Below are 23040 nucleotides of genomic sequence, written 5' to 3'. Positions count from 1 at the left end.
CACTAGTACCGTCACATCTGTTACCTGAGTCCATTTTGGTATATCACTGTCATGACTTAGGTCTGAGGTCAAGATACTGAGTATCAGGACCACCTAGACATTCATTATTAATACTAGGATTTAACAGAGCTAGTGGATAAAAACCAACTCTAGATTTATCATTAAAGGATTGTATCATTTACTATATGTTAGTGACTCTGCTTACAGTGTCACGAGGTCAAAGGCATCTATGGTCAGGGGAAAGTTATCTGATGAACAATAGAATGACTGAAGAAGTAACTATGTGTATAAGAGGAAGGCTCATGAATTGTGTACAGGAACAAAGGAATGATGCAAGAGTGAGGCACTGAGAAAATCTGGATCTGTTTATCTGAATTTTGCAATCAACAAGGGGAAGGTTAAGGTATTGTAATGCTTGACTCTGTGTAGCTAGACGATAGAGTATGGTGAAAGTAATGTTGCAGGAGCCGAATGGATTTCACCAGTCACTCTTATGTGTGTGTCAATAATCAAATGTTTATATGTCCATCTATAGTCTGTTTATTTTTCTGCTAAATTAAAGGAAGATCAATATACTCTCTTCCAAACATCGTGATCATCAAGCTTATGGTAAATTCTTTTGAGTTTAGTGTCTTCGCAGGAATATATATATATATATATATATATATATATATATATATATATATATATATATATATATATATATATATATATATATATATATATATATATATATATATATATATATATATATATATATATGTATATATGTATATATATATATATATTTCTATCTATCTATCTATCTATCTATCTATCTACCTGAATCGCCATGTATTTCATTAAGTATACGTAAATTGTGAATTACTCCATGGTGTACATGTGTGATCAAGTCATTCTTTTATAAAAGTATTCTTAAACTTTTTCCTCTCTGTGACGGGGAGAAATTTTCTTGAATCTTAAGAAAATCAGCTGTCGTGATGACGGGTAACGCCGGACGAACCTGCGAGACACAAAGATCTCGAAACAACGACAATTTCTTCGTCCGGTGAAGATTTCCTTTGTTTCTGTTGCCAGAAGGACTCCAAGTCCTCACACTAAGTTTTACTTCATCTTTTGCTATTGTTTTAATCATATTCCTTACTTGGCTTGCATTACCGGCAGAGTTTACTCAGACCATAACTATAGAGCAAAGAAAGTAGATTGAAACATTTTAAGGCAGTTCGGACATAAGTGAACCAACAGCTATCCAGATGTTCATATGCTCAAGCAGAACGTGATTCTTTTTTTTCTTTCCTGAACATCATTTCTACTCTCACCCTCGAGCAACTGCTGTACTTCATCATAAAGATGTTCAGGGTAGTTCCTGTCTTGCTCCTACATTTTAGAATCATCAAGAAGATTCTGCACTAAACGCGATCATTTCAGGGTTTCCTCAGTATCCTTTTATGGAAAAATAGTCTATAGTTCTGTATATATCCTGACATATTATCACAGAACGTCGTCCACGTCTCCCTTTACACAATTCTTTACATCATTTTCATCTCACCTCCTCTTTCTACATATTCAAACCTCAAAGTTTCAATTGCTGTTCAAATGCTTTCCCAAAAACCGGCTTCTTTCTGCTTCACTAACAACCCTACACCAGAATGCCATACATTCAAGGTCCTGTGGTGTGTCGTCATTAGATATCATTCCAAACATTGTTTTTTCACTCCTACCTTCAAAGACTTTTTTATTTTCATACTAGCTGCTTGGCCATGATATACATAATACTATCATTTGCGACAAAATTTCTCTTTGTATCTTTGAAACTATAAGTTGCAAACACCAGTCACAGCCTTGAACCTTAGGTAGACAGAAGAACAAATATTGAAAAAACTCACTCTATTGTCATCAACTAAAACTATATGGATGATAGATATCTCTGTATGTCTACTTTCTCACTTCATCAAACAATACTAATCTCACTCTCAGGTCAAGCGATGCAGGACAAACATGCTCATTAAAGTGAGATTGTGATCTATATGTTATCTTTTACCAATCTCTCCTTTTCAGTTCATGGTCACCACTTCCAAAAATCTCTAATGAATTGCTCAATTCTAACATGATATTATTCCCAAATGGACATTTAGTTTTCAGTGAAAAAATAATCTCATTATTCTAGAGGATATTATTTTGTGTCTGTGCCCAGTTGATGGAAGTAATATTGTTCCTTGTAATGTGGTCTTTCCAGGCTCAAGTAACAGTCACAACTCGAAGCAACTTCAGATTTTCTGATGTGTTGGTAGTGTTGAAGTTTAGCACTGTCATCCCTGCCATGGGTGAAGGTTTAGCATTGTCATCCCTGCCATGAGTGAATGTTTGGCACTATCATCCCTGCCATGAGTGAAAAATAATAAAAGAATATCTGGATAATGGAATTAATGGAAATAGTCATGGAAAATACGTGGAAGAAGAATGCGGATCTAAAATTTCAGTTTAATCTACACGTCTATTCTATTTTTCTTGAGGAACACTTCCAGACGATGGCACGAAAAGAAGATAAAGACTAGCAGTGGCTGCTCTGCTGTAGGGGTAAAGGTGTATAAAGGCAAGACGAACGTGTGTAAAGATTTTATTCCTGAGTGAGACTTTGTCATCATCTGGAAGGAATGACTTTAATGTTACTATAAGCATCACCCAGGACCGCTTACTTCCCTGAAGGAGGAATGTAGCCGCCAAGAGAACCTCCGTTGCCTCCAGAAGTACCCCCAGAGCCTCCAGAGTAGCCTCCACCGGAGCCTCCAACAGATATGACTCCTCCAGAGCCACCGCCAGAGATGAATCCTCCTGAAGAGCCTCCAGATGAACCACCGGAATGACCACTTCCAAAACCGCCGCCAGAGATAGATCCCCCGGAGCCTTCAGAGTACCCACCTCCGGAGCCACCGCCGGAGACGAAACCACCTGAGCCACCGCCAGAGACGAATCCTCCGGAGCCACCGCCGGAGACGAATCCTCCGGAGCCACCGCCAGAGACGAATCCTCCGGAGCCTCCTGAAGATCCTCCAGAATATCCACCTCCGGAGCCACCGCCAGAGACGAATCCTCCGGAGCCTCCTGAAGATCCTCCAGAATATCCACCTCCGGAGCCAACGCCAGAGACGAATCCTCCGGAGCCACCGCCGGAGATGAATCCTCCGGAGCCACCGCCGGAGACGAATCCTCCGGAGCCTCCTGAAGATCCTCCAGAATATCCACCTCCGGAGCCTCCTGAAGATCCTCCAGTATATCCACCTCCGGAGCCACCGCCAGAGACGAATCCTCCGGAGCCACCGCCAGAGACGAATCCTCCGGAGCCTCCTGAAGATCCTCCAGAATATCCACCTCCGGAGCCACCGCCAGAGACGAATCCTCCGGAGCCTCCTGAAGATCCTCCAGAATATCCACCTCCGGAGCCACCGCCAGAGACGAATCCTCCGGAGCCTCCTGAAGATCCTCCAGAATATCCACCTCCGGAGCCACCGCCGGAGACGAATCCTCCGGAGCCTCCTGAAGATCCTCCAGAATACCCACCTCCGGAGCCACCGCCAGAGACGAAACCTCCGGAACCTCCTGAAGATCCTCCAGAATATCCACCTCCGGAGCCACCGCCAGAGACGAGTCCTCCGGAGCCTCCTGAAGATCCTCCAGAATACCCACCTCCGGAGCCACCGCCGGAGACGAATCCTCCGGAGCCACCGCCAGAGACGAATCCTCCGGAGCCACCGCCGGAGACGAATCCTCCGGAGCCACCGCCAGAGACGAAACCTCCGGAACCTCCTGAAGATCCTCCAGAATACCCACCTCCGGAGCCACCGCCAGAGACGAATCCTCCGGAGCCTCCTGAAGATCCTCCAGAATATCCACCTCCGGAGCCTCCTGAAGAGATGAATCCTGCGGAGCCTCCTGAAGATCCTCCAGAATACCCACCTCCGGAGCCTCCTGAAGAGATGAATCCTGCGGAGCCACCGCCAGAGACGAATCCTCCGGAGCCTCCTGAAGATCCTCCAGAATACCCACCTCCGGAGCCTCCTGAAGAGATGAATCCTCCTGTGCCACCGCCGGAGATGAATCCTGCGGAGCCACCGCCGGAGATGAATCCTCCTGTGCCACCGCCGGAGATGAATCCTGCGGAGCCACTCCCACCGCTGTAGCCACCTGAACCTCCGCCTCCACCACTTCCGCCGCCGCAGCTGCCACCAGAGCAGCCTCCGCCGCCCCCACCTCCGCCTTTGCCGTAGGTGGCAGAGGTGGCCCCAACTAGGAGACTCAGGACAAGCACGTGGGACGCTCTCTGCAATGATGAAGATGTAACCTTGTGATTCAGCTGGCCTCGTAGGGCAAACATGTAATGAGTTTATGTGGTACACAAGTGAGTTGTGAAACCCTGCTAGGCATGTAGGTATGCAGAAGGACGTAGACTAACATAATAGAAAAAGTATTTCAGTCAATTGATTATCTTCACCGATTGACGTATGTAAGTTAGCAGTGGCCCTGCCGGATCTTTCATTCTCGTCGATCATAAACTCACTGCAGAGGTGATGTCAATAAGTGGTATAGCTGGACTTCGTCACAATCAATATGTCAACACAGGTTATTGTACAAACAAATAAGAAAACAGATTATCTTACCGAAAGTAACCTCATAGTTGAATTTGTTCAAGAATCCTAAAAATCCGCTTTAAAAGTTGTATCGTCACACTTTTCAATGAGCGAGGTCAAAAGCAATTTTCCGTGACCTTTTGTCACTGAACGCTGAATCTCCCACTTTCCTCTGATCCCAGACAGCGGAGATCAGCAAGTAGCAAGTCATGGTCAATGGCTGACTCCCCAGATAATGTTAGTTCCTGAGGCTCAAATCGGTAAGATAAAGGACCTCTTTGGGTCCTGAATATGACGAAGCCTGTACTACGAACGGTTTCTAAAACTAATACTAAAAACCAAACTTTTATAGATTATTAGATGTTGCAACTTATTCTGACAGTACCAAAGCAATATGATTAAAGTTTTGAATGGTTTCAGTCGTTTTTTCAGTCCGGTTAACAATGATATTACGGCCGATCGGTGCTCACCAGATCTATGGTACTAAGTCGAACTCATTCAAAGCATTTCGGACGAAGGTGCATAAATAGGATCCAAGTGCTCAAGGTATGAGTCTGAATATTGAATACTACTGGAGGAGGGGAATGAGATTCTTTGGCGTCGGTGATACACTCAGGACGAGAGGCATCTCTGTGCTTATGCAACCAAACCAGGTAATGCTTCGTATGACTCACAATAAAGCAGTGTGACCTTGCCTGAAACAAAGCGATCAGTGAATCATTTTTTTTGCAAGTCTTTTGCCTCCTCAAATCCGTTAATGCTAATTAGGTCATTTCTGAGAAGGAAGAACCTTAAGTGGCTGATGTCCCGAGGGCAAAGCCTTTTGCCGATGAAAGTCAGTCGGTAACTAACAAAGGCATTTAGATAGAGAAAGTTGTTTCTTCATATACTCCATCTGATGAGTCCTTGGGTCTTGTGCTAGACTGAGACTGACGTGATGCGCTGTCGTAGGTCATTAGCATCATGAGGTTCTCGGAGCGATTCTGATTTACTCGTCTTTTTAGATGAGTAAGATAATCATTTTGTTTCATACACTTCAAGATGGAAGTATGACTATTAATAAGACATAGGGTAAACAGTTTTTCAATGCGGTGTTTATCCAAAGAGCAGAAATGGAAGGTGCTAAGTCTCAATAGAAATATTCTGTCGTTTTCGGGAAGAGTTACACGCGGAGAAGATGGATGACTCGGGGAAGGATCAAAGGAAAATCCCTCATGCCATCACACAGCGACTGTGTTCACGAGGAAGGTGTCTACCTGGGCACAACTGTAAGTATTAGTGACTGGCTTACCATGTCTGGTAGGGACTGGAGACTGTGCAGTTTGTTCCTCCTCCTCGGTCTTATATATTCCTCAGGTTCTCTTCTGCTGTGTCAGGTGATTCAACCTTGGCTGGGTCAATATTGGAAGAAGGTACACAGTGATATTAGGTGCAAATTTGTTTCTAAGAGCAAAGATTCTCGACCTTATAACACGTTACGATATCTGACTCGAAGAGGCATCGCCTGGCTGACGAAGAAGATCTAACAAAGGGACAAGGACGCCCTGTCTGGCAGATGATAAAGATGTAGCTATAATTTCAGCATTCCCTGACCTATAGCGATGACCGATTATTTTTCTTTCGTCCCTTGACACAAATTCTTAGACTTTGTTATTCTTTGATGTATGTTGATATTACGTTACTGTTTGACGGACATTTGTAGATATGAGTACACGTCATATAAAAAAAGAAAAAAAACTCGATGTCATTTTATAGTTACATATAATGTGGTGAGAAGAATATTGCCAAAGTGACCTCTTGATGCACCTCACCATCATATTAGGTCATACAACACTGTGAATGCTGCTTCGTTGCAACTTGAATACATCTGAAAGTAAACAGATATGTTTACTCTTCCGTGTACCAGTTCCTGAGGTGCGTGGGTGGTACCTGCAGTGTCGTATGTGTATCCGAGGGGCACTGTGGTTTTAGCGTGTGGATGTGGCAAGTGGCTTATGTCAGTGATATCTACTACTTTGTTAGACTTGGGGAGTCAGTTGTTCACTAATTATTCACTAATTAACAGCATGTCTAATCCTAACAGGATGTCTCGAAACCAGCAGTCACATGTAACAAAGGCTTGGAGCACCAGACTCCCTGAACTTCCTTATCCAGATGGTTTGTCGGTGTTTGAAAATCAAACAACCGAGCAAACAACTGGCTCCCGGAAGACCGAAACATGTTTACACAACATTCCTATGAAAACAGTACCAACCTTGTGACACTGTCATTTCTTTAGCAGGTGATTGTAGCCCTGCGATCAATCTTTGACGGTAAACAAAGGGGAACAACTTATAAACATGTATCTAAAAAAGAGACTTCCTTCATATTATATCATATTTCTGTAGCCAAGGATGGAACGTTATACGCAACTAATTGCTGCATATGAAATGAATTCAATGACAAACGCTACTGCGCAGCTTTCGTAGACCGGACCCAGTTTGAAGTCAAGCACTGTAGAAGTCAGCAACATGATCTTGCTGTCGTCTAGGTTAGAGTGAGGCTCGAGACTCATCGTGAGATCGACGTCTATGTGCAGGTAGTGACCTACTAGTCTCTCAGTGCATCAGTCTCTCGGAACACCACCTTGCCTTTGAATTCCAGCTACACTCATCAACTCACGAAGGTACAGATAACTTCAAGTAGAATATGATATTTACCATTGGACTCAGGAAATTGTCCTTGCACTTAAAGACATACCAGCGGAGTCTGAGATCTATAAATAGACTCTGAGGTACACCACAAGTCTGACCAATCATAAGTCTTTCCTTGAGAGTCTCTCATTATGACTCCATCAGTATGCTCACTCCTCAGTCTTATTAACCTCCATGACAGTCTATCCTGAATTGTCTTACGGTCTTTTTCATTCCTTTCAGCTATCATTGAGTTCTAGATCTTTATATGACTTCACTGCAGAGCCATCTCTCAATACAAGTTTTTCATCAGGACTCGCTAAAGCTTCGCTGAGCCAGAGGAATATGGATGTTTCTTGCCATCGTCTGAGTATCGCTTTTACGTCTTCCATCTTACCATAACTTGTCCCCGTAATTGTTTTTTTTAACTAGCGATATTCTCCCTTGCTCATTTGTACCCTTAATTACCTCCAATCTCCTTCAACATTTCCTATATTATTTGTCTCGGAAGTCCTTTTGTTCTCGCATTATAAACACAAACCCAGCGATCATCATTCCTCGATAGTTCCCAAGTGCCACAGTAAAGTGTGCATGGCATCCATTGTCCACTTGTACCGTTTTGTCTGTTCCCCTCCAACTTGTCCATCTGTCTCTATACTAAGCCTCAGTAGAGCAATGCTTCTGTGCCCCAGTGGGTGGAAAGGGCCTCTCTCTCTCCTCCAGGTATAAGTCACTCTCACATGCTTTTTCGAACAAGACATTTATGATGTTATGGAGCTGGTGCATACTAACCCTTCCCGTCTTATGAAGCATATCAGAGATATTCTCATCGTCCAGTGCCACGTCTACATAGCTTCGTGTTGCCCCGGGCAGTCCACACCTTCCCCCTCATAACTCACCACCTTGATATTTTGCCTGAGACTTGTAACGGGACTTGGACTCAAATTTCTATCTTTTTACATAGTAGTTGGTGGAAATAATCTCTTCACCAGACTTCCTGCGGATCTGTAGCCAAGGTTTCTTCCGCGTTCCTTACTTAGAGCGCTTTTGTTTCATCAACTGTCTCCCTTGTTCTAACATTTGCCAACCTGAATCATTTATTTTCGTCCCTCATATCTATTAGTGTCTTAATCATCTTAAACCAAATATATGATCTTTTTAGGTTATGGGTGATGCATTTCTCTGAACTTCCACCGATCTCTTTAAGCTCTACGTTCCTATCATTCCCTGTATCTTATCGCTGCTCTTCTCTGCATATGCTTTCATGTTTGATCATTCTATTTCAGTGAATCAGTAACAATTTGTCAGAACTGCCCTTTCTTTAGTTAGTACCGATCATGCAGGAGTGAATGAGATGAATAAAGCTTAGAAAACAATTTATTGGCTGCTTCCAGTTGCAAGGGTTCGATTCCAGGTATCTAAATGCAAGGATTCTATTCCAGTGAACTCTCATCATGAAGCTGTCGTTATCGCTCGGAAGACAAGACTGAGGCCCTTGTGTTATACGGCTTTTCTGACCACCATGGAATAGCACGATCTTTCCTTCTTCCACTGATAACCAGTACTCACGCCACAGTTCCGCTTATAACACATGCAACTACAAATTATGTTAAAAATTCTACGTTCCAGGAAATCTCCAATAACATCGCCTCGACCTTCGCTCGCCAGATGACTTTAACCTCGACGTTGTAAGATGTGGCGTTATTCTGATAAACCAGTTATACTTGGAAACTGAGACCTTAGAATCTAATCTCATTATAAAGGTGAATCTACAATGAGTCTAAGTTCTTGAGTGTCTTATATACAAGGAAGGTGGAGAATTTCTTTTCAACCCCGGCAAGTTAGAAAATATGAGTTCAGAGATCACAGAATATACCTGGCAATACCCTCTGACAGCCACCAACTGTGAGGAAATAATGATGACTTTAATGACATAATCTGAACACTTGCACCACCACCACCACCACACTGCGCACCAGTTACGGATGGCTGGACGAGGAGAGACAGATATACACACGAGCGAGCGTGACGACGTCTGGAACAGCGTCTACCATGGAATCCTTGCTCTCCTGAAAGCTTTTGTCAGATGAAGATATACTTCCAACTTTGAGGGATCCTGTACCTTTGTTGGTATATACACACACACACACACAGACACACACACACACACACATGCACACACACACATACACATACACACACACATATATATATATATATATATATATATATATATATTATGCCATATATTTAGGTTGTCGACGTGGTCTACTTCCCTCCAACACTACTGGTGTTATGACCTGATTTTCCTCTTCCGACAGAAACCTTGCCGCTCCATTTTTGGGGACTTCCAAGAGTTTAGGAAACTTTCGTCACTTTCTTGTTCAACCATGATACATTGTTCATCATGGTTTGTTCACCATGTGTTTGGGAGGATGTTTAGCAGTACTACAAGGAATTTGATTTGTTCATATTACGAGGTTCATTGAAAGGTGATAGATTCATTTCAAGAATTTATTAAATGATAATTATATCTTAATCAATAACAGTGCAAGATTGACATAATGACATACACAACCAATCTTGGCATCGTGATCTAGGTGGGGGCGGTCGCTTTCTGGCCTCGGACGCCATTGTCAGAGACGTTTTATTTTCCTTTGGGTGGGAGATAACTCCTCAGGGATGAGCCACTGTGGGATCCGCCACTGTGGGATCCGCCACTGTGGGATCCGCCGCTGTGGGATCCGCCACCGGTAGAACCTCCGGAGTAACTGCTTCCTGAGGCGCTTGAGACGGACCCTGCAGAGGAACCTCCAGCGTGACCTCCTCTTGAACCTCCAGTGATGACTCCTCCAGCAGAACCACCGGAGTAGCCACCTCCTGAACCTCCAGCGATGACTCCGCCAGCGGATCCACCTGCGTAGCCTCCTCCTGAACCTCCAGCGATGACTCCTCCAGCAGAACCACCTGCGTAGCCACCTCCTGAACCTCCAGCGATGACTCCGCCAGCGGAACCACCGGAGTAGCCTCCTCCTGAACCTCCAGCGATGACTCCTCCAGCAGAACCACCTGCGTAGCCTCCTCCTGAACCTCCAGCGATGACTCCTCCAGCAGAACCACCTGCGTAGCCTCCTCCTGAACCTCCAGCAATGACTCCTCCAGCAGAACTACCTGCGTAGCCACCTCCAGAGCCTCCAGCGACTCCTCCTCCAGCAGAACCACCAGAGTAGCCTCCTGAACCTCCAGCGACTCCTCCTCCAGCAGAACCACCGGAGTAGGCTCCTCCAGAGCCTCCAGCGACTCCTCCTCCAGCAGAACCACCGGTGTAACCTGCTCCTCCGGCGATGACTCCTCCGACAGAACCACCGGTGTAGCCACCTCCTGAACCTCCAGAGAAGAATCCTCCAGCAGAGCCACCGGCGTAACCACTTCCTGAGCCTCCAGCGGTGAACACTCCTGACGAACTTCCTCCTCCATAGCCTGCACCTCCGTCGAAGCCTCCTCCAAGACCTCCACCCACAATGCCTCCTCCATAGCCTGCACCTCCAGCGCCTCCTCCAAGACCTCCACCTACAGCACCTCCTCCATAGCCTGCGCCTCCGTCGAAGCCTCCTCCAAGACCTCCACCTACAGCGCCTCCTCCATAGCCTGCGCCTCCGTCGAAGCCTCCTCCAAGACCTCCACCTACAGCGCCTCCTCCATAGCCTGCGCCTCCAGCGCCTCCTCCAAGACCTCCATCTACAGCACCTCCTCCATAGCCTGCGCCTCCGTCGAAGCTTCCTCCAAGACCTCCACCTACAGCGCCTCCTCCATAGCCTGCGCCTCCGTCGAAGCCTCCTCCAAGACCTCCACCTACAGCGCCTCCTCCATAGCCTGCGCCTCCGTCGAAGCCTCCTCCAAGACCTCCACCGACAACGCCTCCTCCATAGCCTGCGCCTCCGTCGAAGCCTCCTCCAAGACCTCCACCTACAACGCCTCCTCCATAGCCTGCGCCTCCAGCTCCTCCTCCAACACCTCCACTTACAGAGCCCCCTACATAGCCTGCGCCTCCAGCTCCTCCTCCAGCACCTCCACCTACAACACCTCCTGCATAGCTTGCGCCTCCAGGTACTCCAACACCTCCACCTACAATACCTCCTCCATAACCTGCACCTCCGGCGCCTCCTCCAAGACCTCCAGCTACTGCGCCTCCTCCATAACCTGCACCTCCGACACCTCCTCCAACACCTCCACCTACAGCGCCTCCTCCATAGCCTCCACCTACAGCTCCTCCTCCAACACTACCAGCTACAGCGCCTCCTCCATAGCCTGCGCCTCCTGCGGTGCTCCCTCTATGGGCTACAACTATACCACCTCCTCCGTGGCCTCCACCTCCTCCCTGGCCTCCACCTCCTCTGTGAGCTCCATGGTCTGCGGAGGTCACGCTAACAAGGAGAACCAGCAAGAGTCCGTGGTATGGTTTCTGAAAAAGTTGGACAGTGTTTACATCATAGCCATCACTTTCACAGCTATCACTTTCATAGCTGACACTTTCATTGCTATCACTTTCGTAGCTATCACTTTCTTTATGCTTCTTTTCTCTCTCTACCTCTCTTTTACTCTCCAAGTATATCTTCTCATCCATATGTCCTACCACTCACGTACCTTTCAACATTAAGTTCCCTTATACTGCACATGATAGCTATGGAAGAATGATTAGCGTATTCTAATGAAAACCTTAAGACATCAGAAACATATAATAAACGAACAGTTATTCTTTCACAAGCTGTAAGATTAGAGGATCTAGCTTGAAGCTAGAGGAACTGGCCCGATGTTAAAGGATCTAGCTTGAATGATGAGGATCTGGCCTAAAGTTAGAGGATCTAGCCTGAAGTTAGAGGATCTAGCCTGAAGTTAGAGGATCTAGCCTGAAGTTAGAGGATTTAGCGTATGTGGAGCAATATTTAGCTATTCGAATTCCGGGAATCTAATCAACTTTCACGCAACATTCTTCTCCCATTCTTAGCCTATCGAGGATTCACAGTGAACAAGATCCTATCTGAGGGATATCTTAGGAGGCTCACCATGGCTGCGGGAGTTGGCTGACTCTGCCCTCGTCCCTCCGGCTCTGTCTTATATATCCACCTGAATCTATTCTTCAGGGTTAGACAACTTATAGCAGGGCGGCCCTGGAACGAGCTAAACCGCATCACCGTTATGAGCGAAAATCCTATGCTGCGGTGATACCTTTTGTTCTTTGTGATCTGTCGTTAACATAAACCCCCTTCCTTCTACTGTCGAAGATGAGGTAGGGGATGTGCAGGATTTCCCCGGCTGCTCCAGTTAAGGTGGACCAGAGGACTCTATACAGACCAAGTCACTGTTGAAAATAAGTTCTGAAAATTGATTCGTTTTGTCTGAGATTTTCTACACCTCAAATAATAAGCCCAATTTTCATGTGCGTGATCCAGGGTGAGAAGCGTCTTAGAGAGTGAAATTACTTTTGAATTTCCTTCTGTTAACGCTGGCATGATCAACGCATTGGTGGGACATTTTCATGTCTTCTGAATACATCATCATTCTTTTTCTTCTTCAGTAATCAAGTTCTGTTGTTCGGTTTTTGTGTGACATTATCCTTTCCAGGATATCTAAAATTGTCCTTTATTTAGTCACAAACATTTTCCAAGAATCATGGGGGTCTTGTAGCGTCGAGACTGCACTATGATCAGAAGTTGGGAAATGATGGATACTTGCAGATTAAGTTCTTCCAAGGGACTGTATTGCCCTTCCTCAACTGAATGTACTACAACCTTCCCGAAGGTGACTTTTGCACACACACACACATATATATATATATATATATATATATATATATATATATATATATATATATATATATATATATATATATATATATATATATATATATATATATATGTATATAATGCTAACAATTACTGTTTCGAATCACATTTACTTACAAGGTAAATGACAATACTTAGCTACGTTTCTCAGGCCATCAATATTTGTATTCTCCACGTAAGCAAATCTTGTTTACTTGCTCTGGCCTAGTGAGGAATGAAACAAGTGTTCTAAACAAAAATCAGGGCAACTAAGAAACAAAAACAAACAAAAGTATAACAGCTAAATTGATCTGATGATAAGCTATGAGGCTACGTAGTTTGGACGACCCTGAAGTAGAGAGTGAAAAGGGGAAGGTTATAGCTGGAAGTGACGGGTGATTCCCGACCCTGGACACACTAAAGTGATGAATTCTCAGTGCAACCAGATTCACGCCTCGTCCACCTCCGTGTGGCTCCCAGCCACAGATGATGAGGGTGACGCGCTGGCTTCACATCCTACTGTTGTTTCCTTGGCCAAGGCTCGACGTGGCGAGTTAACGATCCCACTGTCCTTCTCATATCAGTTTAAGATCACTGGCAGAAACTGGAGGTAAATAAGAGTTCCGACATTCTTATCATGCTACATTGTCTTTGTCTTGGATTTCGACGAATTATTGTTCAGAGTGGAGAAATATATTTGTGGAATCTTTGTTGTTACACACACACACACACACGCACAGACACACACACAAACACACACACACACACACACACACACACACACACACACACACACACACACACACACACACACACACTCACGCACAGACACACACCATGGAACACGGCCTCAGCTATGCTAGACTAATTTTCATTTCTGGTGGAACAGAATTCTGCTCTCGTAATGAGGACCAGCTGGTTACCTACTTGAGGAAACCATACTTATCATCCCAAACTGTTTTGTTCGCACTTATCTTGGCTCACAGGCCAGATCTGTGCACTGGTATAATCCTCCTCCTTCTTGTTGCACATATCTACTCTGGATACCCAGTGATCTGCGCAGAGAACTGTCTGACCCATACGACTGACATGCCTTGAGCTGTAAGAATATCAGTGGACGGTACGCCAGCCACAATGAGATCAAGTAAATCATTTCAGAAAATCTCGCCTTTGTCAACTGTGTAGTGGAGAGAAAGCCTCAACCTCCCATTCTTGATGGAGGTGGCACCTAGCCTGACGGTCTAACATCATATGTCTTGGTGAACGGATGCCACTAATCTAATTATCATTTTGTTATTAGAGGCAAAAGAGAACAGTCTTATTATTCAACCGTAATTCTTACGAAAGAAAAATCTGTTTCTTAAAACTTCCCGCATTACAGGGAAGGTTACCAGGAGTTGACCCTAGTTGCATTTCAAGACCGATGAACAAATCCCGCGTAATCAAAATCATTTGCATATGGTCCTCAGATATGAATATCTATAAGCGAACTTTCCTAAGAACTGATATTCGTTCATTCATTACGACGATACTCTACAAATGATTGCCATACGTTACAGTGAATAAGATAGATTGAATAAAAAGCTTTTCGAAGTTGTAATTTCAAAAGAATTCAGTATTTCAGAAACGTTTAAAGACTTCTGGATCGTGGTGACTGGAAGAGAACTCCGCCTGTATATTTGTATGCCGGATAAAGTCTTTACAACAAAAGTAAAGTTACACAGTGTGCACCACATCAACATATGTGACACAACAGAGAGAGAGAGATAAACACAAGATTATGAGTGAAAGTCATGGATTGCGACGTGCTTTGGTTTTGGAATCCGCAGCGAAAGAGGATCCCATTCAAAGTTGTTATTAAGGTGCATTCATGTGACAACAGTCCCTATAGATCTGTTGCCAATGTATGCATAAAGAATTATCTACATTCTCCTGAGTTCATTTTTGTTCATAAATGTGGAAGGATTATGATAACTGTATTCTCATTCATTGTGTTTATTCAAATCTTTTTGATATCTATGATACAGTAATTACATATACAGGTACTATCCAAGTGGGCATGGGTCATCACCTCGCTGCGACAGCGTTCTTCGTCGACGTCCTGTGTTCCACAGAGTCAGTGGTAACCAGCGACAGATCCCGCGGAGGAGCTCCCAACACCGGAGGACCCGCCACCGGTGGCACCTCCGGAGTACCCACCTCCTGAGCCTACAGATATAAACACCGCTGATGAACCACCGGAATAACCGGCTCCTGAACCTCCAGCGATTACTCCTCCAGCAGAACCACCGGAGTAGCCTCCTCCTGAACCTCCAGCGATGACTCCTCCAGCAGAACCACCTGAATAGCCTCCTCCTGAACCTCCAACGATGACCCCTCCTGCAGAACCACCAGAATAGCCTCCTCCTGAGCCTCCAGCGATGATTCCTCCAGCAGAACCACCGGAGTAGCCTCCTCCTGAACCTCCAGCGATGACTCCTCCAGCAGAACCACCGGAGTAGCCTCCTCCTGAGCCTCCAGCGATTACTCCTCCAGCAGAACCACCTGAATAGCCTCCTCCTGAACCTCCAACGATGACCCCTCCTGCAGAACCACCAGAATAGCCTCCTCCTGAACCTCCAGCGATGATTCCTCCAGCAGAACTACCGGCGTAGCCTCCTCCTGAGCCTCCAGCGATGACTCCTGCAGTAGAACCACCTGCGTAGCCACCTCCTGAACCTCCAGCGGTGACTCCTCCAGCAGAACCACCTGAATAGCCTCCTCCTGAGCCTCCAGCGATTACTCCTCCAGCAGAACCACCTGAATAGCCTCCTCCTGAACCTCCAGCGATGACTCCTCCAGCAGAACCACCAGAGTAGCCTCCTCCTGAACCTCCAGCGATGACTCCTCCAGCAGAACCACCGGAGTAGCCTCCTCCTGAGCCTCCAACGATGACTCCTCCAGCAGAACCACCGGAGTAGCCTCCTCCTGAACCTCCAGCGATGACTCCTGCAGTAGAACCACCAGAGTAGCCTCCTCCTGAACCTCCAGCGGTGAATCCTCCAGATAAGGCACCAGAATAGCCCCTTCCTGAGCCTCCACCGATGAATCCTCCAGATGAACTACTAGAATAGCCTCCTACTGAGCCTCCACTGATGATTCCTCCAGCAGATCCGCCAGAATAGCCTCCTCCTGAACCTCCAGCGATGACTCCTCCAGATGAGCCACCAGAGTAACCTCCTCCTGAGCCTCCACCAATGAACCTTCCAGCAGAACCACCTGCGTAGCCTCCTCTTGAACCTCCAGCAATGACTCCTCCAGTAGAACCACCAGAGTAGCCTCCTCCTGAACCTCCACCGATGAATCCTCCAACGAACCACCAGAGTAGCCTCCTCCTGAGCCTCCAGAGACGATGCCTCCAGAGGAATCACCGAAGTAGCCTCCTCCTGTACCTCCAACGATGACTCCTCCAGATGAACCTCCAACACCACTGTAGCCTCCGCAGCTCCCTCCTGAGCATCCTCCCCTTAAGGATCCTCCTAAGTACCCAACACCACCTCCGCCTCCTCCATGGCCTCCACTTCCGCCTCCAACTATACCGGTTCCACCGCTACCATGGTCGGCGGATGTTATGTGGAGCAGGAAAGCCACAAGCAGTGCGGGGAAGGTTCTCTGTAATTCAAAGTGATAAGATGATTATGGTCCTGTAAATGTCAATTCTCTCTCTCTCTCTCTCTCTCTCTCTCTCTCTCTCTCTCTCTCTCTCTCTCTCTCTCTCTCTCTCTCTCTCTCTCTCTCTCTCTCTCTCTCTCTCTCTCTCTCTCTCTCTCTCTCTCTCTCTCTCTCATATTGTTCTGTTGTCATACATATCCATATCAGAAAATTTTGACTCATATGAGGATCTCTTAATCTGTGCTCATTGAAATGAACAGACGAACAGATAGATCATCGTAGTCAAAGAAATTAGTTTGATAAAGTCATGTTGGCTACTTATCGTTCACTTATGAAATAAGAAGCAGAGAAATCACTCATGTAATCACTACTTTCACTCCTAAAGATCCCAGACCGTATGAGGCATTCATAATCCTAAGAAAGATGGATGAATCGCGTCATGATATGACTTTTGTTCATTATCAGATAAGAAGGTTCACAGGATATGAGATCTCGTCCAAACAATGGCCAGACGACCCACCATGTCTGCAGGAGGGAGGAGGCTGACTCTGGTCTTGTCACGTCCATCCCCGCCTTTATATATCCTCCAGGGTTTATCCCTCAGTCATGCCACTTACAGCGGCAGGTCAGCCCTTGAACGCGTTAACCCTTGCCACCTTTACCACTTGAAATCCTCCACCACGGGAGTGGCTTTTGTTTCCTGACTGAAAAGTTGTTCTTCCCAGACTCTACCACACCCTGCCAGTCTACACTGGAGGAGGTGATGTCCTGGTTGTAAACAAAACAACCATATAACTTTACCAAGATGGCTAAGATGTTATCAATTTGAGGATTCCGATGCCTTAGTTTCTTAATCTACGATATTTGGGATAAATGGGCATGGGAACGGATATGAAAATGGATGAAAAACAAACATCAAAACGACAGGAAAAATATTCCCTATAGGTAGTTGAGATGGAATATGAACAAAAGAATTCCTTAAATGAAGTGTGCAAAAGTTTCAGCATAGTTTTTGCTACCGTGTTCTATTGATCGTAAATTTAATCATTGTAAACTCACGAAAAAATATATCTTCACATCACGGAAAGTTTACTGAACAATACACCTAGAACAGCAAACTGTGTCAGTTGTTGAGCTTGTTGTGGTGATGTTCTGTGGCTAAATAATACGACAGCTGCGAAGCGCAAACCTCAGGAAAATAGAAAAATATCATGTTATTCATTATCGAAACACTTCACCAAAACAGCTCATTCCCTTCCTTCTTTCTAAATACTAACATCACTTCTGATTTGTAATCATTCAGTCTTATCTTACGACAAGAAATAAGAATTTACAAAAACCTATCATATTCTTGACGATTTAGAAATTTTACTCTAATTACGATTATCATTATCATCACAGACACACACACACACACACACACACACAAACACACACACAAACACACACACACATACATTGTTCTTTCACGGTTTCAAGGATTTGTTTGTAAAGGATGTCAATATTACCTCAGAAGTACGTAACATATCCTAAGAACAAGGATTCATGCGTTCCTGCCCTCTAAAATATTCGTATGGGCTGTTTATATTTCCCTCATATATTCATACATATATTTGTATAGAGAGTTCATGTCTTCCTCACATATTCGTATGGGGTGTTTTTGGTCCTTCATATCTACGTAAGGGAAAGTTTTGTAAATAACGAGGATTCTCTCCCAAAGTGCAACTCACAACAACATTTTGCATCAAGAAAAGTTTGACAAAACTCATGGAACGAACTTACAAGCATACGCTAAATAGAACTGATTCACGATATCTTGTTAGGATAAGATGTAGAAAATCACTGGAAATAGGAAAATAAATAATCAATAAACGAGGAACCAGTTAAGTGAACAGGATCATCATAGATCGGCAGTCATGTTTCTGCTTCATAGATGTTTACTAAAGAACAGATCTCCCCTCCAGGGCTGCCTGCACGTCGAGGTCAGGACACACATATGATCCTCCCGATATGTGATAGTGATGTCTCTGTCTGTCTGTTTGCCTGCTTTCCCTCTCTTTTGATAATCAAATCTACGTACCTTAGGGTGAGAGTCCTACACTTATAATGTGATTAGCGTTCCCAACAGAACATTAACAGCTCACGAGTACATATGAAAATGTGAACAATCACACATAAGTAACTATTCGTGAAAAGGTAATCACTTTACACCTCTGCTACAATTATGTTAGAAGGTACACCATCGTAATGACATGCAGGTTATGTGACTGGAGGAGGCGAACATGCAGTTCGGTGTTCAGGTGACTGCAACTTTAATCTGGTGCTTTCGTGACCTTGCCACCTGCAGTGCAACACTGCTGGACGTCACACAAACCCGCGATGTCTGAGAAGTACATGTTGATGTAGGGACGTTCACGCTGGTCATTGTAACTCAAGGTCGTAAAGTCTGTGCGTCTAGATGTATCTGAAGGCTGCGTCCTAATGTCTTGATCACGTTCATGGTTTACCATGTCCTAATGATGATGATGATGATGACCTTTATCTATATGAAATGAATTTCCTCGTAAGTTTCTCGGTAAAGACGTCAGGAGCCCCGTCCGTGTGGCAGGTAATGTCTCTCTGAACAAGTGGATCTGTACGTTAGCATGATCATTATCTCCCAAGAGTCCAGGGGGTTAGAGATACTCCTACGATCGACTGCCATCCTGTGATCTTTCGCTTAGCTGTGTTTGTGCCTAGGGAGTACCAGTGGTAGGTAGCCCTCAAGCCAACTCGTAAAGATAATGTAGATTTACAACCTGTGTTATGGACTCTGCCACTGAGGAAAATATACCTTTTACATTCTTGACACTGTACTTAACTTGTCAGGGGCGAGTATCACATGCTATTTGTTGATGTTAAAGTTCTTGAGCTGAGTTCCTGTATCTTTAAAATTTTCTTGGTAGCAGGTGAAGACAGTTGTTCAGATATCATCGTAAGATCTTGCCCGGGAAATAGTACGAATGATATCTGAAGATATGTCTCAGTTCAATGATCCAAACATTTATTTCATATCTCTCACAATTTTGTATGAATGGTGTTCACTGTTAATACGTCCACTTCTGATTGAAATATAGACCATTATATCCTATTCGATTGTATTTTCACTGCGATTTCCTAACTCTTTTTTTTTCTACATTTTAGAAGGAACGGAAATCTTACCTTACGTGATCTAGTTCTTTCATGATAGTCTCTATCACCCAGAGTAATAACCAACAGGACAACGACGCATGAAACATTACCCTAAAACTTACTCCTCCGGCATCGTAAGGTTAGAAATCAGATTAGAATTGTAAGTAGTACGGAAGTTGCTCATGAGATTCCAAGTCTTATGGGAAGTAATCATATGTGAAGTTATATCTGGAAAATGATTAAGAAGGTTATGAGTAAAATAAGGTCAATTTGTCTGTTTGTTGAAACATAATTGTCAGATCTGTCGGTAGTGTGGGCACAATTATTGCATTATGCGAGGAAATAGTGAGCCAGTTCTGCTGTAACTTATGCTGTCGAGGCCACATTCAGAATCCTAATTTCTCCACCATGAATTACCTGGTGACACAGTTCTTGTCTGCTGCTTCGAGTCTTTCCCTATGTCGTCAACATGAGATGGCGCTTCCTGTTCTACTGCTGTTTCCACACTGTTACTTTCTGTTACTCAATCATGGGATAAACCAGGAGATTCAACAAAGTATCGGAACTTCTTTCGAGATAATTCTTAAGCATGTCCTCGTAAACTTATGTTCCTGAAGGGTTTCAGTGAGACTAGAAGGGTCGATTATGCGAGGCGAAACTTAGTAAACACTCAAGGAGACTCTCAAGGCAGTGGAGTCGACCATAAATATCGAAACTCCAAAAGGTGAATTCGAACACTTACCGAAGATGATGGGTTCAAATAAACGAAGCCCCAGAACTTTAGCTCGGACACATATACTGCTAAGGTCTTGGAAGAATTGAGCAAATATTCACATTGAAAATCATGCATTCGAACTCGGTGATTCCCGGGAAAATTGGGTAAAATACATAGTGAGAGTATGGTGAGTGGCTTCAACTATATGGTGGGTTCAGTGACACTCACAGAAACCTTGGAAGGATAACACACACACACACACACACACACACACACACACACACACACACACACAGGTCTCAGGAGCCTGTTCAGAGAGCATGGAAAGAGTCTTCGCTGAATGTATTCAAGCATACAAAACAAAAGTTCTCAGAAAATTGATTCACAGATCATGAAACCCCGAAAGCGGCGTATTCCAACATATAATAGTCTGGCAGAATCAGTTAACACACAGATACACAGATACCAGATGATGGGCCCAAGAACACACATATAGAGGATCAGGAAATAGATATATCCATAGATACGAAGATCATCTGCTTAAGTACACATACCAACGTGCCGTAAGGTCACCACTGATTCCATTTCGGAAGGTGTGGAGATCTCATGAGAACAGCAGGTGAGCAGCAGGTGAGCAGCAGGTGAGCTGCTGTCATGGGAGACTCGCGTTCCATCGGGCGGTAATAGAGATTCCTGAGCCTCACACTTTCTCAGACGTATGTGAGATACAGATGACCATGCACCTTCCTGCTAGGTACACTGCACTTCCCTCTTGTGCTGTTGTCATTTATATATATATATATATATATATATATATATATATATATATATATATATATATATATATATATATATATATATATATATATATATATATATATATATATATATATATATATATGTCCCAATCCAGGAAAGAGGTAGAGGTAAGAGAAACAGATATAAGAAGAATAAACGGGAGACGAAGGAGACAAAGGGATAAATGAAATATGGTAAAACAAAATCATAAAGTCTAAAGATCATTTCCCCTCACAATGCTAGACACAGAAAATGTGCCTCAAACTCATGTTATGACGACGCCTTCAATGTACAGGAGGTATTGAACTAATTCAGGCAGACTCACTATTGAGGAGCGTCACTGAACTTTATCAGTGATCGTATGCGAGGTCCCTGAGTACATCCTATGATTGCAGTGTTCTGAAAGACAAGTTTTGATACATTTTTGTGTTTCCAGATACAACTGAGCAGGTGGATATCTTTGTCCTTTCTTTTGATTTAAAAAAAGGTACTAAACGAGGTCAATGGTGTCTTCAGCAAGTTAGATATTCAAAAACCAGAATTGTCAAACGTTCTTCACAAATATGCAAGGGTCAAAGAAGCAAGGATTCCCAATCATGGCGGCAGCAAGGAAGAATTCCGCGGAGAACGATGTCACTCAGCAAGGACGTTGGTTGGGTCTGGAATTCTACGGTCAAAATCATCAATTGTCTGTGCGAGTGTACGCCAGATTGTTAAAAGTTTACTTCGATTGTTTCACCTCTGAAGGTTTACTATTACTGCCTTTACTGATAATGTGTTGTACGAAACAGAAGGAAAGGAGGCGCAAGAATACCCTGTGGTATCATGTTCTCAAATTTTCTCCACTCACGAAGGCAGGGTCGGCTCCCCGATGAGGCCACCAGCTTCCGCCTGTACAACATGCAGTCGTCCACTTGGCTCATTTGTCAAATTCCGTCCTTGGTTCATGAATCCGGATACATCAGGTATGTTAAGCAGAGGAATCCGATTTCAGAAAACCTTCTGATGTCTCTTAAAATCTGAATCAATTAACAATATCCAGCTACTGTAATTTTTTTGCAATGGGAAAATTATCATTAGAAATTCTCAACTGTTCAAGGCAAATAACCGCACGAAATGGATTTCAAAAATCTTTCATTAGTTGCCACATTTTATTCAGATATTTCTAATGAAATTAACTACTTGTAAACATATGATTGTAGCTTTTGGGAATGAATTTCTCTGGAGATATATCCCCTACAACTCACTGGAAGCATACCCCTATCAGCAGTATCTTCGTATATCATAATCACAAACTCTCAGATTTCTGAAATATTTTGGTATTCACTTCCTGAGTCTTAACTCTGGTCTAGTGTGTCAGTGCTCTGTTCCTGTGAAGGCATTTCTTTTTACTTGAAGGCATATTTGTTTAAGAGAATGGCACTTGATACAGACTGAAGGATATTACGAAAATACACACTGGACTTTCCACATCGTTCTGTCAGTGAAGCTGATGAACCTTAATGATACTCAAGCTTGCCACAGTGGAGGAGCGATGCGGTAATATACCCGTGTTTGCTCTAGTGCTACACCGCGACAATGTTCAC

General features: G+C 44.2%; 3 protein-coding genes across 3 annotated transcripts; all 3 read right to left on the bottom strand.

The window, feature by feature from the left end:
* Positions 1-1838: 1838 nt before the first annotated feature.
* LOC139761517 (uncharacterized) lies at positions 1839-7448 on the bottom strand. The gene is made up of 4 exons (XM_071685783.1): positions 7365-7448; positions 5516-5659; positions 4045-4284; positions 1839-4008 (listed from the first exon to the last, which is right to left on the bottom strand). Exons 1-4 carry the CDS (start codon positions 7446-7448, stop codon positions 2500-2502), a joined length of 1977 nt encoding a protein of 658 aa, XP_071541884.1. The 3' UTR covers positions 1839-2499.
* A 2357-nt stretch (positions 7449-9805) lies between these two features.
* On the bottom strand, positions 9806-12389 carry LOC139761605 (uncharacterized). The gene is made up of 2 exons (XM_071685865.1): positions 12361-12389; positions 9806-11759 (listed from the first exon to the last, which is right to left on the bottom strand). Exons 1-2 carry the CDS (start codon positions 12361-12363, stop codon positions 9945-9947), a joined length of 1818 nt encoding a protein of 605 aa, XP_071541966.1. The 5' UTR covers positions 12364-12389; the 3' UTR covers positions 9806-9944.
* Positions 12390-15104: 2715 nt separating this feature from the next.
* LOC139761604 (uncharacterized) lies at positions 15105-16525 on the bottom strand (the record flags this gene model as incomplete). Its single annotated transcript, XM_071685863.1, has 1 exon — positions 15105-16525. A coding segment is annotated over one exon (1290 nt), but the record flags the coding sequence as incomplete, so codon positions are not given.
* Positions 16526-23040: the final 6515 nt, after the last annotated feature.

The sequence above is a fragment of the Panulirus ornatus genome, chromosome 40 (assembly GCF_036320965.1).
Source record: "Panulirus ornatus isolate Po-2019 chromosome 40, ASM3632096v1, whole genome shotgun sequence".
NCBI classification, from domain to species: Eukaryota; Metazoa; Arthropoda; class Malacostraca; order Decapoda; family Palinuridae; genus Panulirus; species Panulirus ornatus.
The sequence above is the reverse complement of the archived record's forward strand: the minus strand, read 5'-3'. Positions and strand labels throughout refer to the sequence as shown.

Bases quoted from the DNA above. Each gene is read 5' to 3' on its own strand.
- LOC139761517 (XM_071685783.1), bottom strand. From the start codon at position 7,448: ATGAGAGACTCTCAAGGAAAGACTTATGATTGGTCAGACTTGTGGTGT. The intron at 5,660-7,364 runs GTATGTCTTTAA...TCCATCTTGAAG, and splicing joins ATAGATCTCAGACTCCGCTG to TGTATGAAACAAAATGATTA. The intron at 4,009-4,044 runs GTGGGTATTCTG...GAGGCTCCGGAG, and splicing joins CTCTTCAGGAGGCTCCGGAG to GATTCGTCTCTGGCGGTGGC.